Consider the following 17,957-nt stretch of genomic DNA (forward strand, 5'->3'; position numbering starts at 1 on the left):
AATGGCTCACAGCTTATGCTCCATGATGTCAGGCATGTGCCTGAGATCAAGAAGAACTTGTTTTCTACTGGACAGCTTGATGATGCTGGTTATGTTACCACATTTGGTGGTGGAAAGTGGAAGATTAGTAAGGGCTCACTGGTTGTTGCCAGAGGCTCTAAGGTGGACACTCTTTACTTCATGTATGCTAATGTTTGTCACGACTCACCATGCTAATGTAAATGCAACCGAGCTGCCGGAAATCTCTATGTGGCATAGCCGGTTGGGACACATGAGTGTCAAAGGAATGGAGCAATTGTCTCGTTTTGGTTACTTGCCTTCTCTAAAGTTCTCGAGTTTTCAGTTTTGTGAGCATTGTATATATGGCAGGCAACTCCAGTGCCCCCACAAGAAAGCTCTTGGACAGAAAGATGCTCAGTTAGAGCTTGTGCATACAGATGTATGTGAGATGCCTCAGCTTTCTTTGGGAGGGGCAAAATATTTTGTGTCCTTTATTGATGATGCCACACGCAAGGTGTGGGTTTATCCTCTTCGTTTGAAGAGTGATACATTCTCAGTGTTTGAGAAGTTTGTTGCTCATGTTGAGAATCAAACTCGCAAAACACTGAAGGCTTTGCGTTCCGACAATGGTGGAGAGTATATGTCCAAACAGTTTCAGGACTTTTGTGATGCTAAAGGCATCAAGAGGGAGCTCTCTACTCCTTATGATCCTCCACAAAACGGGACAGCAGAGAGGATGAACAGGACCATTCAGGAGAAGGTCCGTTCTATGTTGTCACATGTTGCGTTACCTCATGGTTTTTGGGTTGAAGCTGTTATGACAGCCGTTCATCTTATAAACAAGTCACCTAACACGAGGCTTGGTGGGAAAGTGCCAGAGGAAGTATGGACAGGGAAGCCTCCGTCCTACAAGCACTTGAGAGTGTTTGGTTGTGTTGCGTACGTGCACATACGCAGGGAAATGCGCACCAAACTTGATCCTAAGCATAGTTGCATTCAAACGCGTTTGATACGCGAAGCAAACGTTTACAAACGTTTGAAAAAAAAACGTTTGAAAAAAATTTCAAACGTGGACTTTTTTGGGGGTTTTTTTTAACGCTTCGTCGCCCATCGCATCTCTTGCGCCCCCGCCCACCGTCTCTCTCTATTTCGCCCCGCCCATCGTGTCAAGGGAGTCGAGCGTATCTCTCTTGCAAGTTGCGCCCACTCTCTCTCGAGTGACGAATCTGCCCGCCCATCGTGTCTTGAGTCTAGACTCTCTCGAGTCTCTCTCTTGCTCGACTGTGCAGGCACAGCAGGTTGAGGCAGCCCTGCACAGTGCACACAGCCGGGCAGCCCATCTCTCTCTCTTGCGTGATTGTGCAGGCACAGCAGGCTGAGGCAGCCCTGCACAGTGCACACAGCCCATCTCTCTCTCTTGCGTGACTGTGCAGGCACAGCAGGCTGAGTCAGCCCTGCACACAGTGCACACAGCCCATCGATTCTCGAGCAGCAGTCTTTCTCTACTGAAATTTGAAGGCCCAGCACTGCCACTCGCCAGCAAGCAGCAGCAAGCACCTTCCACTGGTGGGACTCAGCAGGTGGGAGTCGGGACTCGGGACGAATATACAGGTAAGTTGGTAACAGGGTTTTAACTTGTGCAAATGGGACGAAAGCGCAAAGCTGAATGGGAGCATGTTTCCATTTTGAAAACAACTGAAAAAGGCCAGACTACATGTAGATGCAAATATTGTGGGCACACTTGGGATGGTGGTCCATCGCGAATAAGGGCACATATTCTTGGTTTATCAGGTCATGGTGTGGGAAAATGTAATGCTGCACCCCAAAATGTAAAAGATGTATGTCGCAGATTGCATGTGGGTGGAGTGCAAGACTCCATGGCAAACATTGATGCATGCGTATCTGATTTGGGAGAGGCTTCTCATGGTAGTGTCGATGTACATGCATCAAATGTTGCAAGTGGTATTGGGCCTTCTAGCTCTCAACAGCACGTGAGCAGAAAGAAGGTGTCAAAGACACAGGGTGCTCTAGCTAAAGCTTGGGATGTACAAGCACGAAAAGAGGCAAACATTGCTCTTCGTCGCTTCTTCTATGCGGAAGATGTTCCTTTTTGGAAAGTTAGAAGCCCATATTTTCTTGACATGGTGAAGGCAATTGGGCAAGTTGGGCCAAGCTATAAGCCTCCCTCATATAACAGCTTGCGTACAAAAGAGCTTGTGGATGAAGTCAAATGCGTTGATCGTGACTTGCTAGACATTAGAGAAAAGTGGAAGAGATATGGATGCAGCATTGTTTGTGATGGATGGTCAGATGCAAGGCGCAGGCCAATTATCAATGTAATGGCTACATCCATATATGGGTCTGTTTTCATAAAAGCAGTTGATACAAGTGGGGAGTTCAAATCTGGCGAGTATATTTTTGGCATCTTGAAAGATGTAATCCTTGATATTGGCCCTGATTATGTAGTGCAGGTGTGTATGGATAATGCCTCAAATTGTTTGCGGGCTGGTGATTTGATCGAGCAAGAGTGGCCTAACATCTTCTTCACTAGATGCACTTGTCATTGTTTGGATCTATTGTTGGAAGATATTGGCAAGCTTCAATGGATTGCTCCTATTTTGGCTCAAGCAAATCTAATTGTGACATTTGTTACACGGAAGCACACAATCTTGGCTTTGTATCGTCAATTTAGTAAAAAGGAATTATTGAAGCCATCGATGACGCGCTTTGCTTACTCTTTTATAATGCTGGTGAATTTATTGGATGACAGATGCTACAATGGGTTGCGTCGTATGGTTGTTAGTGAAGCTTGGACAAGGAAAAAGGTCTCACGTACCGTGAAAGGCTTGGATGTGGCTAACATTATATTGGGTGCAAGCTTTTGGCAGGAGGCTAAAGTGATTGTGAAAATTTGTGCACCTATTTTAAAGATCCTTCGTCTTGCAGATAGAGAAGGCGCCACCATGGGTCTCATGTATGAGATGACAGATCGCATGGTTGAGAAGCTGCAGGTTGTAGGAGGAGTGGATGCAAATAAACTGCAAGACATTAAGAATCTTAGTGTGGATAGGTGGGATATGATGCATTCACCTTTACATGCTGCAGCCTATGTTTTGCATCCTATTTGGAGAGCTAAGAATCCTGGTGGTGACAGAGAGGTGCATGAAGGTTGGATGACTGTCATGGAGAGATATACAAAATATGATGTGGATATGCAAGGTGTTCTATGTGATGAACTTGACACTTATAAGTCCGAAGCAGGTGCATTTGCTCGTGCTGTGGCTAGAGATGAGAAAAGAATGCATCAAGCTGTCAAATGGTGGGAAACATTTGGGGCCCAGACACCCAAATTGCAACAGCTGGCTATAAGGGTGCTCTCACAAGGGACTTGTGCCTCCCCATGTGAGAGAAATTGGAGCACATTCTCTCTTATCCAAACAAAGAGAAGGAACAAGTTGCTTCCAAAAAGAACAGAGCATCTTGTATACATTCACACCAACCTTCGCCTTATCAACAAGATCAAGCAAGGAGGCTACGAAAAGATGGAGGTCACATTGGAAATGATTAACAAGGAGAATGATGATGATAGATTTCTTGCATTGCAAGAGACACAAGAAGAGGAGCAAGAGGATGTTGTAGCCTCATTATCGCATACGGGGGCAAGCAGAAGTGATATCGTTGGCACCAGTTCCCTTGGTGAGCATGATGATGATGATGATGATGATGATGATGACGATGATGATGATGATGATGAGGAGGAGGAGGAAGAAGGGGAGGATGACTCTATTTCAGAGAATGATCTATCATGATTCATTTAGGTGAAGACTCGCGTAGAGTCTAGTTTGTATGAGTCATGACCATCTCCCCTTCCTTCCTTGTTGTTTAGTTCTGTAGTTGCCAGGGCACTTTTTACCTTCTTTAGGAGGGGTTTTTTCCCCTGGCTTTATCATTTTGTATCAGCTGGCTTTTGTTCTCTAGAGTCTAGACTCTACACTAGTCACTCTAGAGTCTACACTGCAGTTTGAACTTTGCGCAGTGCACAATGCGCATTTCAATTTTCAATTTTCATTTGCTTCAATTCAATTGCTAGTTTTGAGGTGCTTCATGTTATGATGTTTTAATGTTCAAGTACATATGGATTTGTTTAAAAAATGCTAAAAAATTAGGGTTGCGTTTGATTCAGGTCAAGGGTTTGAATCAAACTCGTATCATACTTTCATACTCGTTCGCGTTTGACGTTTGATTGACGTTTGAAAAAACTATGATCCTAAGTCTCACAAATGCATATTCCTAGGATATGGTGACAGAGGTGAAATGGGGTATAGACTTTGGGATCCACTAAATAGAAAGATTATACGCAGAAATGATGTCATTTTTTATGAAACATGCATGTATAAGGAGCCTGCAAGGCAACAGGAGCCTGGCAGAGTCATCTTTGATGATGATGGACATCATGGACAACAACCAAGGGCTGTAAATCAGCCATTACAGCAACAAAACCAGCCCTTAAATGGTGCTGGAAATGGTCCAAATGGACAGCCAGAGATGGCAGAAGATATCCCTATGGATATCCCACAGTTAGAGGTGATAACGGGCATGATCTTTCAACCTTATGGCATGGAACAGGAGCCACTAATAGATGATATGCAGGCTGGACAGCAACCTGCAAATGATGGTCATTGGGTACGGAGGTCCACAAGACCCTCCAGACACCCTGACAGGTTTGTTCCAGGGGTTGACTACTTGATGCTCACTGACTGTGGGGAGCCCTCTTGTTATAAGGAGGCTTTACAGAGGGCAGACAAGGCTCTTTGGGAGCGTGCTATGAAGTCAAAGATGGATTCTCTGCACAAAAATGGAACATGGAAGTTGGTGCATTTGCCTACAGGCAAGAAGGTTTTGCCATGCAAGTGGGTTTACAGGCTCAAAGTTGCACCTGATGCAAAGCCAAGATACAAAGCCAAGTTAGTGGCTAAGGGCTTCAAGCAGGAATATGGTGTGGACTTTGATGACATCTTCTCTCCAGTGGTCAAAATGACCACACTTAGAGCTATATTAGCTTTGGTTGCTCATGATGATCTGGATTTGATTCAGATGGATGTGAAGACTGCTTTTCTTCATGGTGATCTCCATGAGGAGATATATATGCAACAGCCAGAGGGTTATGCAGTGAATGGAAAGGAGAAGCTTGTATGCAAGCTGAAAAAGAGTCTTTATGGGCTCAAACAGGCACCAACGGAATGGTATCATAAATTTGATACATTCATGAAATCCCAAGATTTCAGGAGAAGTGACATAGATCACTGCTTATACACCAAGAAAGCTTTGGATGGCAGTCTATTGATCCTCATCTTGTATGTTGATGATATGTTGATTGCCGGGAAATCTCGTAAAGAGATGGATGCCTTGAAGAAGAGGCTGCATCAAACCTTTGATATGAAGGATTTGGGTGATGCAAATCACATTTTGGGTATGCGGATACTTCAGGACAGAAATCAGCATGTGTTGTATTTGTCTCAGAAGGAATACATTGGCAAAGTTTTGCAGAGGTTCAATATGGACGGGGGGAAGAAGACTAGTACTCCTTTGCCTCCATATGTGAAACTCAGTGCTATGGACAGCCCACGGTCGGATAGTAACAGGGCTGATATGGCCAAGATTCCATATGCTTCAGCTTGTGGCAGTCTCATGTATGCCATGGTCGCTACCAGGCCGGACATTGCATTTGCAGTGGGAGTGGTTACTAGATACATGGCCAAACCTGGCAAGAAGCATTGGGAAGCAGTGAAAGGTGTCATGAGATACCTGAAGGGCACACAAGATATGTGCATCTGCTTTGGCAAACAGGATGCATTAGTGCATGGTTACACGGATTCGGATTATGCCGGTCATCCAGATAACCGGAAGTCTACTACCGGTTATGTGTTTACATTCACAGGAGGTGCTGTGTCATGGATATCCAGGATGCAGAAGTGCACTGCCTTATCTACTACAGAGGCCGAGTATATTGCAGCCACAGACGCTTGCAAGGAGGCATTATGGCTATCTCGGTTAGTGGTTGATTTGGGTTATACAGGGGATATTCCATTGTTGCATTGTGACAGTCAGAGTGCCATCCAGTTGGCAAAGAACCCTGTCTTTCATGCAAATACGAAGCATGTGGATGTGAAGTATCACTTCATCAGAGAGGTGATAGAGAGCAAGCTGATTCAGCTTGTCAAGATTCATACAGATGACAACCCGGCTGATCTGTTGACAAAGAATTTGCCTCCAGAGCGGTTTGCTCATTGCAGACACTTGATGGGCATTGGATGAGGCCAGTTTCAGCCTTGATATGGCCTTGTATATTATCATGTACATGCTGATTTTTTCTTTTCCTTCACTTAAGGGCACTTTGCCTTTAAGTGGGAGGTTGTTGGGGTAAAGGCACTATGCCCACCCTTGTAGTGTGTACAAGCCCATAAGTTTTATAGTACATAGTACACTTAGTACTTTTAATGTACTAAGTGCACTATGTGTACTAGAGCAAATATACATGTGTGATAGGGGAGTCACACACTCATACTGTGAGTTGACTTATCCCCACATCTCTCTCTCTCTCTCTCTCTCTCTCCCTTCTTCTCTGTGTATGTCTCCCACATGAAACCGTAACTCTCTCCCTTCATTATTGCACTATTACTTGGGCATACAATTTGTGCAGATGGATGAAGACATTTTTATGCTTCAATCCAAATACATACAAAAACTCCTCCATAAGTTTGGCTTCCAGGATTGTAAGCCTATTTCTACACCTATAGAACCTGGGCTCAAATTGAACATGTATGATGCAGGAGAGCCTTATAACATGAGCCTGTCCAGCCAGGCAAAGGGCTTCCTCATATACTTGTGCAATACATGCCCAGATATTCAGTTTGGTGTGTCCCAATCAAGAAAATTCATGCACAGCCCAGGGACAAAGCATTGGCAAGTTGTGAAACACGTTTTTCGCTATATCTTCATGACAATCTGGATCTTGGATTGTTCTATCCCAGCGGGGACAGTTAGCAACTCCATGCATACAATGATTCAGACTAGGCTGGTGATTATGACACTCGGCAATCTACCAGTGAGAATTGTATTTTTATGGGCAATTCATGCATGTCATGGTTAACTAAAAAGCAACCCACTATTGCCACGTCTACCTGTGAAGCTAAGTACAAGGCAGCCTTTTCTACTACGGTAGATTGTGTATGGCTAAGAAGATTACTTGTAGATCTTCGTGAGTGTCAGCAAACACCCACTAGCATACTCAGTGACAATCAGAGTGCTATGGTCGAGGCACGGAATCCAGTTTTCCATGCTCGTACCAAGCACAGAGATACATTATCACTATGTCAAGGAGAGGCTTCATGCAGGGGAGATCACTTTGACCTACTGCTCTACACACGATAACATCGCAGATCTGTTTACAAAAGCATTATCTCGAGAGAAGTTTGAAGCTTTCCGCAAAGCTTTGGGCTTGCTCTCCTATAGAGAGTGATCTGCATCCTTATGCAGGTTCACATTACCACTACAAGGAGGATTTGAAGGCACTCTTTGCGTATGTGTAGTGCTACATGTGAACAGGCACTTACTAGGGGCACTTTTTATCCTACAGGTTTTTTTCCCCGAACATTTGGTGTGACAAGACACCTAGACTAGGTTTATCATTATCACTTGTGCTTGTCTATTTGATTATTATTGAGTGAACATACATGCAAGCTCTTCTGCCACTCTCTTTCCATCTCGTTTTTGCTTCCTGTGTGAGTGTGTGAGCTTTCTTTGCCCTGCAAACCCTAACATTAGCTTCTTGAAAGCCAACAATTTAATGCTGCGATTTGCTGTTTTAACAGCAGTAAATGCTGCGCTTTGTTGTCCCTAAGCCTAGCTGTCAGCACAGAGTCCAAGACAAGTTGCAAACTGTGTCCTATGGCTGCCCTTGCTGCTGGCCGACAGGAATATGTTGTCCCTGCTTGCTGTCGGCTGCCTCACATAGAGGGTCAGGGCTATGAACAGCCGTTGACCAGGCTACTAACAAGCCTTCCAGCTATGGGCTGGCCTTTGGCTAGCCCATCGGCATGCCATCTTGCCCTAAATGTTGTTACATGCTTCTAATGCAAGGCCTATTACTATGGCTGACTTCTCCATGCACCATCTGATGAAATCTCCAAGTGGGTTAAGAGGACTGACTCCAAACTGACCTCTATGGCTCGGAGACTGACCTACGTAGCTCGTGCCTGACTGTCCCTCGACACAATGGGGTCACGGCGTACGACAAATATTCCTAGAAAAAGGTACTACTTATGTACAAATGTTGCACTGATGATCATGAAAATGTGTCACTGTGAACCCCGGTGCAGGGCGCACGTGACAGTCTGCTTGCATGGAATGAGCATGCAAAACTTACTGAATCTATCCACAATTATCATACGCTGTGTGTTTCTAGATCCAGCTGTCCATACTGATGTCGTCAAAAGGTCCCTCTCGAATAGGCAAAGACTAAAGGAACCCTACCTATTTCGTATGTGAAACTTTCACCTTTTGACATATCTGACATGCTTGGACATGTTGATAGACATCCCGTCACATTTTGGGCCAACAGAATAACCATTCTAGCTTCTCCAAGGTACTGATGATACCCCTATGACCTCCGACAAGAGAATCATGGGCATCATGGAGAAGGACTTGGCACTTTTCTTTTAGTATACTTGAAAAACAACCAACCATCATGTATGCTGTAGTGGCCTGGTTCTGAACTGAGGACCAACTAATACTGAGCCCCCAATTCTTTCGAATCCGAATACTGTGCCTTCATGCTATCCAAGTCTTTGCCTTGAATTTCCACAACAGTGAACTCTAGTCTCCTGCAATGTTTGAATTGTGCCTTTTCGACTGAGAGTATCAACAACAAGAGTTCTTCTGACCATGGAACATATTCAATCATTCCCCCAAATTGTTGGAACAACTGACTCCATCCGGACTCCCTGTCACTCCATTGGGCACTGGACATGGTTTGCAACCATTTAAGTGCCTGATGATCCGTCTTAAATCTCTTCCATAAAGGAAGTGCTTCCAATGTTTATGCGCGGTCATCACCCCCAAAAGCTCTTTGTCATAAACCGAATAATTCTTTTCGGCATTATTCAACTTGCAGCTATAGTAAGCCACTGGTCTACCATCTTGCTGAAGGACAGCTCCAATGACACTTGTCCATGTGCGTATTATAGGCCTGACAAAGACCCACAAATGAGCTGATTTCCTTCAGCTATCTTGGGAATATCCCAATTGAGAAAAACCTCTTACCTTTTTAAGATTGAGGCTAATACCTGATGAACTAATAATGTATCCTAGGTAATGTATTTCCAATACTCCAAACTCACTCTTCTTGGCATTGATAAATAACTCGTTGTCTTGCAAGAGTTGCAAAACTTGTGCCACATCTCACTCCTACTGTTCTGCAGTCCTTGAGAAGATAAGGATGTCATCTAGAAAGATGAAGAAGCATTTGCCAATAAGATCCCGAAAAACCCGAGACATCATCTTGTTGAACATCGTTGGTGCATTGGTGAGTCCAAATGGCATCACCACAAATTCACAATGACCATGCTTGGTCCTAAAGGCAGTTTTTGAAATGATCCGAACCTGATGGTAGCCACTCTTAAGGTCTATCTTAGACAAAATTCTAGCACCTTGAGACATTCTAGGATGTACTCTGTTCTTGGCATGTGGAATCTATTCTTAATTGTTAGATTATTTAGCACCCTGTAATCCACGCATAAGCGTGCGGTCTTATCCTTCTTTTGGACAAATAGGATGGGAGTGGCAAATGGAGGAAGATCGGATAAATCCAAACTGGAGTAGCTGCGATAACTGCTACTCCAGCTTGCTCTCCAATGCCTTAGCAAGGCGGTAGGTGAACTTGCTGGGAGACTCTGATCCAAGAACCAGTCCTCAGGTCTACTAGGTTGGAGGTCATCTCGCAGCATAATGTTGATGTATTGAGACAAAAGACAAGCCATTCTCTCCTCCACTACGGGTGCTCTCTGAACTGCATTAGATGGAGAACGGACATATAGTAACGCACACTCTACTCCTTTTCTTATGGCTCGTTGGACCTGAATATGAAAAATGAGTGGTATTTCAAGAATGCTCCGATCCCCGCGAATCATGATGGGCTCAAGAAAACCTTCAACAATGGTGAAATTTTCCTGCCTCCAATCAAGAATAGGTGCATATTATCTAAACCACTATATCCCAAGGATCATGTCACATCCTAAGAGAGGGGTGCCTTCTGAACCTGAAACTCATACTGTTGAGCTTTATGAGAGAGGTGTGTACGTACACCAAGTGTAAAGCCATCCACATCTAAATGATAAGAACCAAGATACAGCTCATCTTGTTTGCTAACTGTTGAGAGATGGCATCCTCAAAACTGCCCATGTCGAAGAGGACCATGAACTGTTGTCCCCTTGCAGTGCCATAGGCACGGATGAGAGCCTTCTTCTATCCCTCAGCCTCACCCTCCTACTTATCATCAAATACCACTGGTGGTACTGAATTCAAAGCAATCAATACTTGAACGGCATAAGAGGCTAATGACAGAGGTGTGGATGGAAATGCTACCGTCGCTAATGTGGAAGTGGATGCGCTGGCAAACTTTTCAGCTTGAACTTAGTGCAATCTTCTTCTCGTGTCCCCCACTGTGACAAAAGAAACAACGGTTCTCTATCTTATACCATGTCTATTCATCCTGCTAGAGGTAACCTCCAAGCTTTGTGCCTCCATAACTTCCTGCTAGCTTTCTTCTTGATGTGATGTCTCTCCCAATATGGTGGAGGCCTCAGTGTTTTTTCCGGACCGCAGTGTTGCCATCCACCGGATGCTCTCACTTCTTTAGGTAGCCGAGTCGGATCACCAACCTGATACTCTGATACCAATGTTGAAGGGTTTGAGCTATTAGGGTTAGGGTTTGGAAGGCACTTCAACAGGAGGCGTGAGAGTCAGAGAGAGGAACACGACTGCTCATGTATTGATTGTTATAAAATGAAGTACAATAGCCACATAAAAGGATGTAACCTAATAGTGTGTTCACATGGTCCGGCCATAAATAGTGCTAGGTGGACCAAATCACTTATAAACCTTTATAAGTGAAACTAAGCTAAAACTGGGGGAAAAAACCTCCACTAACTGAAGTAAAAAGTGCCCCAGTAACCTACTGATGATCACTAGCACTCCCCTGGGTGCATACACAGCATAAAACCCAACAAACCCCCCTAGAGTGATATGTGATCACTGTACATCATCCACCAAAAGGAAACAAATTCAAAGCAATGCGGAATGCTTCGAATTTCGGACGTGGTAATGCCTTGGTGAAGATGTCTGCCACATTCTGATCTGTAGGGCAGTAAATCAGACTAATATCACCTGCCTGGAGTCTCTCCCGAACAAAGTGATAGTGAATGTTTCGTGAGAGCATGAAACACAGGATTCCTGGCTACGGCAATGGCACTCTGACTATCAATATAGATAGGTGTAGACTCCTCCACTGAAATATCCATATCAGTCATAAGACGACGTAGCCAGACACACTCAACGGTAGTAGTGTAAGCTGCTCTGTACTCTGCCTCACAAGACGAAGTGGCCACCTTGGTCTGTTTCTTGCTTAGCCAAGAAATACATGAAGAGCCAAGAAAGAAACAATTTCCACTAGTGGAATGTCTGGTATAAAATCACCAACCCAATCTGAATCGCTGTAAGCATATAGCTGCATGTCACCCCCCTCAGGATAAAGCAATCCAAGAGACAAGGTACCCTGCAAATACCGAAATACACGCTTCACAGCTTGCCAATGTGACAATCACGCGCTGTGCATGAATCTGCTCAACTGAGATACGGCATACTGAATATCTGGCCGTGTAGTACACAAGTAAATAAGGCACCCAACAGCCTGAGCATATGTAGTGGCATCAAATAAAATACTGTCATCTTGTAGTGACAGTTTCATTCCAGGCTCCATAGGAGTGCTAATAGGCTTGCAATCCTGAAATTTAAACTTCTCCAGAAGTTTAGCAACATATCGAGATTGCAACAACCCAATACCTCTGTTATCCTGCACAAACTGTATGCCCAAATAGTAGTGTATGAGCCCCAAATCAGACATGTCAAATGTCTGTTACAGTATCTCTTTAAAAGCTGCAATTTTGTCATCATTTGATCCCATGAGCAAAAGATCATCTACATAAAGACTGATGATGACCAGCAGATCTTTCTCTTCTTTCTTTACATACAAAGTGGCTTCTCATGGACTGTTCACAAAGCCTTGAGTATGCAAGAAAGCATCTACCTTTGCATACCAAGCTCGTGGAGCTTGTTTCAAACCATACAAGGCCTTTTTCAGCCTGCATACTTTCCCTTCATGACCATGTTCTGCAAAACCTATGGGCTGATGTACATAAACTTCCTCCTCGAGATCCCTATGTAGGAAAGCAGTCTTGATGTCCAACTGATGAACAACCCAACCACGATGTGCAGCCAATGCAATGGCACACCTAAGTGTCGACATACGGGATGTAGGAGCAAATGTCTCCTCATAATCAATGCCCTTCTTCTGTGCATAGCCCTTTGCAACTAGACCGACTTTGTACCTATCAATGGATCCATCTGCATGTCTTTTCAACTTATAAACCCACTTAGTACCAATGGCTTTCTTGCCTTTGGGCAGATCAACCAAATCCCATGTTTGATTCCTTTTAATAGAATCAAGTCATCCTGCATGGCTTTGTTCCAATGCACATTGTCTCGTGCATCCACAAATGAATCAGGCTCATCATCATCCTGTAAACTGGCTACCATAACCATACTTAAATCCATGATGTAAGCATGCTCATTGGTCCGTGTCTCCCTACGAGTACGGCCAGCAAGAGGACCCTCTAGATGGCTGTCCTGTAATGTCCTCAAATACCATCTAGGTATATGTCTGACCTGTGGAGCCTGTTGCCCCATATTGGGCTCAACTTCTGGCTCAACCTCCTGCTGAATTTCTGCACCATCTTCATGATTAGCTGGCTGTCCTACACCCTCATGGGTTGGATCACCAACTGTGGAATGAAACTCCATAGGTAGTAGACCTTCAAACACATCATTTTCAGCCTGATTTGCATCATAACCAGCCATGGATATTTCTGATTTTTCATCAAAAATCACATCCCGACTAGTGAATATCTTCTTGGACAGTGGGTCATATACAACAAAAATACATTTTGTGGCTTTATCATCCAACTTCCTCCTCAACTCTTTGGGTGTGTGTACATATGCAAGACACCCAAAAGTACGAAAGTGTGATATCGAAGGCTTGCGGCCATGCCAAGCCTCAAAAGGAGTAATGGAAACCAATGCCTTTGTGGAACATCGATTCAAAATATGACAAGCACACATAACAGCTTCCACCCAAAAGACATGTGGTAGCTTCTTTGCCTTTAACATACATCTGGCCATCTCCATGAGTGACCGATTCTTCCTTTTTGCAACCCCATTTTGCTGTGGAGTATAAGGAGTAGTATATTGATGCTTGATACCTCTACTCTCAAGAAAGGAATTCAACATGTGTGACACATATTCCCCCCCTCGGTCAGAACTGAGGGTCTTAACCTTGCATCCTGACTCTGTTTCAGCAAGTGGTACAAAGGCCAAAAATGCATCATATACCTGTGATTTCTGTGTCAACGGATAGACCCAGCATATACGAGAGAAGTCATCAATAAATGTAGCAAAATAGAAGCAACCTCCTAATGACTTCGTCTGCATGGGACCACAAAGATCACTGTGTATAAGCTGCAACTTTGCAGTTGCTCGTAGAGCCTGATCACGTGGAAAGGAAAACCGATGCATTTTTCCCAAAATACATCCTTCACATATGTGATCTGGAGGCTTCTCCATAAGAGGTAGGTCTGTTCATCACCACTAACAAAATCCCAAAGACCTTTTGCCACGAGCACATTTCTCCGCATAAAACTCCACAAGGAGTAATTCATGCCATCCAGCTTGTCTTCCTTAGACAAGTACGTGAACACATCACTCTGTTGTTGATTTGCCATTATGCCTGTGCACAATGCTGTACCTGTGTATCAAAAAACCCAAAAGCAACAACTCTGAAAGCAACTGTACTCCACTGAATACAGCTGACCAAAATATGCCTGCACTCTCAATCCTCTGAATGTGCAACACAATGCACCACTGACTGAGTAGAGCAACAAAAATGACACACAGTGCCAAAATGCCCAAAAAATGCCCAAAATTACTACACCCAAAGCCTTGCAAAAGCCTGTAGAAATTTCTTTGCAAGAAAACCTCCCTGTATCTGCCAGAAAAACTCTCACAGAGAAAATGCCCAAATTTCAAAACATGTAAAGATGTAAATTTTTACCCAAAAGATTTTGCAGGTACACTCGGCTGTAGGCACGGAACAGTAGTACGGAACAGCTCTCGGTGTAGAAGCGACTGTATGAGGCTGCAGGTACTGATCAACTGCTGTACGGAAATAGTCAGTAGCTACTATACGGAACCAGCTGTCGCCTGTATGGACAGACAGGTGCTGGTCTGCTGCAAGTATACGCAGCAGGTGCTGCTGGTCGCCTGCAGGTACTGTACGGAGCTGCAAGTACTAGGCGACTGTGTACGGAGCAAAGCAGTCTGATGGCGAACCAGTACGGACAGAGCAGGCGAACCAGTACAGGCAGCTTATGGCCTGTACGGACAACTGGTGGTGCACCTGTACGGGCAGCTGGTGGAGAACCTGCACAGACAGCTAGTGGCGAACTGGTTGTACGGGCGACTGTGTACAGAGCAGCTGCAAGGTACGGAACAGAACAGGCGAAGAGCTGTACGTGCCGCTGACGACGAGCTGTACGGACAGCTGCAGGGGAACTTGTACAGGCAGTTGATGGCGACTGACTGAGTGGCTGTAGCTGAACTGAATGCAGGCGAACTGATGGCTATGGCCTGTACGGACAGCTAGGCTAACCTGCTCTGATACCAAATGAAGGGTTTGAGCTGTTAGGGTTAGGGTTTGGAAGGCACTTCAACAGGAGGCGTGAGAGTCAGAGAGAGGAACACGACTGCTCATGTATTGATTGTTATAAAATGAAGTACAATAGCCACATAAAAGGATGTGACCTAATAATGTGTTCACATGGTCCGGCCATAAATAGTGCCAGGTGGACCAAATCACTTATAAACCTTTATAAGTGAAACTAAGCTAAAACTGGGGGAAAAAACCTCCACTAACTTAAGTAAAAAGTGCCCCAGTAACCTACTGATGATCACTAGCACTCCCCTGGGTGCATACACAGCATAAAACCCAACAAATGTTACATGCACTGAAGTTGATCGTGGTAACGCACAACAGAGTCTTCTTCATACCTTTATGTGGTGAGATCTTTAGCATCCAATTCACAAAGTAGAGAGAGAGAGAGAGAGAGAGAGAGAGAGAGAGAGGGGAGAAGAGAAGAGAAGTAGATGACACAGTATTTTACCCATTGAACGGCCCCCCTGCAAGCACGAGTATTAATTCTTTGGAGAACTGTTGTACAATGCTTGAGAACAAGTGATATGCTGCCTAACGCAAGGACAAGGAAGACCATACGTCAGCTGAGTATCCACCAATCTAAGGCACTACAGAAGACTCTTCGGGCCACTTATGCAAGTCCAGATAGCTATAGGACTGCACATATGCTAGTTGAGAATGAAAGGAGATTCAATATTTGCCTGGACAAAGTAGGACGCTTATCCGCTGATTTACTGTTGAATTCTGCTTGTGTCTTGCTAAAGACTTGCTGCATTTTCTGAATGATTGATGCTGAATTTAGGCGCCTGTTTATATAGTCCTAGGAGAAACTAGTCGGCCAACAAATGTCGGCCAGTTCCTGTTTGGACAAAAAAGCAACAAAATAGCATTAAATGTTATTTAAATCCTCGCCCCTGTTTGTTTAAAGCTGCCAGCTTGCTCGATAACTGCACAAAGCCCCAAGGCAAGCTGCTGCTTGTCTTATGGCTGCCCCTTCTGCTAGAGCCGACAAGGATATGTTGCCCCTGCTTGATGTCGACTGGTCAAATCTGTAATCAGCCCTTGACCAAACTGGTGACAGACTTATCAGCCATGGGCTGGGCATGCCATTCTGGCCTATATGTTGTTATGTGCTTCTAATGCAAGACCTAGGCTAAGGCTGACTACTACATGCACCTACCTGATGACTTCTCCAAGTGGGTAAACAGGACTCACTCTCGACTAGCCTCTATGGCTCAGAGACTGACCTACATAGCTCGTGCCTGAATGTCCCTAGACTGAGGGCTCACAATGGGATCACGGCGTACTACAAATATTCCTAGAAAAAGGTATTACTCCTGTACAAATGTTGCATTGATGATGATGCTAGTGTGTATTTGTGTACCCTAGTGTAGGGTGCACATGACAAAATGATTCAAATTCTTTCTTAATTACCATTGAGAAAAGTGCCTTTAAATAGCTCCATACATGCTACTAATACAGCTTATCATTTGTGATTATGTGTGAGTGGATGCTTCCATGGTTCTCTCCACTTTTTTCCCTAAAACACCTCCTTGGTTCTAGAAGAGGCAGATGCCTCTTTAACTTTTTCCTTGTGGTTACTTTCTAGATTTTATCCACTCTTTTTTACAAGAGTGTGTGCACAAGCGTTTACGCTTTTATACTTAGATAAGGCTTGTTTTCCAACACTCCCCCTCAAGTGTTACCCTAGTACACACTTCGTTTGGATTAATCTATGCTTATGACATAGTTTCACTAGAAGTTGTGTCTCTTTCTGACCTTGGAGTAGAGTTAATGGTAGTCAAGCCATCTTCTTTGTAGTAGACTTTTAAAAGCCCCATAAGTGTTCATACCCTGCAAAGTTTGCATCTCCTTTATAGTTTCTTCTTCCTATGTGACATTGGCCTATGCTTTCTTGTGAAAGCAATACTTCTCATTGTGGTTGTTTTTCCCACAATGTTTGCAAGGATTCTTGGCATGACAGTCCTTCTCAGTATGATTGTTCCTACCACAAAAAGAACACTTTTTACCTTTGAAGTTCTTTGTGAAAAAGTTGTCTCCCTCCGCTGCTTTATTCTTGCACCTTCCTTTCTTCTTCCTTGAAGGAGGTTATGACCCCTTCCAAGGTAAGGTTTAGTAGGTTCTTTAGTGTGGTGAGGAGATTTCCGTAAAGCTCTTCAGGCATACACTTTATAAGCACTATTACTAGGGCCACATTAGCTTTAAGACCTACAAGCTGGTTCATTAAGGACTTCGTCTTATTCACCTGAGCATCAAAGCTCTCATGTGGTTGCATTTACAAGGCCATATAACTCTATCTGCAAAGAAACTTTAGAGTTTCTTACATGAGCCCCGAAAAGCTTGTCCAACTTTTCATATGCTTCTTTGGAGGTTGGGAGATCAGCAACATGGTGTATAAAATTATCAAAAGAGTCCTAGGGCTATGAGGCCAAAGGCTCTTTGATCTCTCAGCTTCCATGCTTTCTCATCTTTATTCTCGAGCATCATCTCTTCCCCTTCAATGAAAGGCCAAAGGCCCTCCCTCATAAGACTAAACTTCAACTTAGTCTACCAGCTGTGGAAAATTTCTCCATTAATTTTTCAATGAACATGTGGGTAGCCATGGTATAGTATAAATCTGGAACGTCTTAACAAAGGAGAGCTTCCAATGCCACTATCTAATCCCTTACAGATAATGGCCAAGAAAAAATTAGGATTTTCAAAAATTAGGATTTCCTAAAATTAGGATTTCCAAACAAGGGGGTTTTGATTAATAATGCTTTAGCATACTATAGCAACACCTGAATGCTAGATTTGCACTCTCAATTGTGAAAATTAAAAAAGTAATTAAGACTAATTACTTGGATTAAGTAGGATT

The 17,957-nt window shown here is 43.9% G+C and overlaps 2 protein-coding genes across 5 annotated transcripts in view; one reads left to right on the plus strand and one right to left on the minus strand.

Annotated features, from left to right (window-relative positions):
• The window catches only part of LOC147628407 (protein CYTOSOLIC ABA RECEPTOR KINASE 7-like), a 56,331-nt gene that overhangs the window by 10,871 nt on the left and 27,503 nt on the right, over nucleotides 1-17,957 (minus strand). The window lies entirely within an intron of this gene.
• Nucleotides 1,500-3,955, plus strand: LOC147628408 (uncharacterized). The gene has a single exon (XM_086813522.1). It carries the CDS (start codon nucleotides 1,644-1,646, stop codon nucleotides 3,807-3,809), a length of 2,166 nt encoding a protein of 721 aa, XP_086669648.1. The 5' UTR covers nucleotides 1,500-1,643; the 3' UTR covers nucleotides 3,810-3,955.

This window comes from Cibotium barometz, chromosome 19 (genome assembly GCF_041138505.1).
Source record: "Cibotium barometz isolate CiBa-2024 chromosome 19, ASM4113850v1, whole genome shotgun sequence".
Lineage (NCBI taxonomy): Eukaryota > Viridiplantae > Streptophyta > Polypodiopsida > Cyatheales > Cibotiaceae > Cibotium > Cibotium barometz.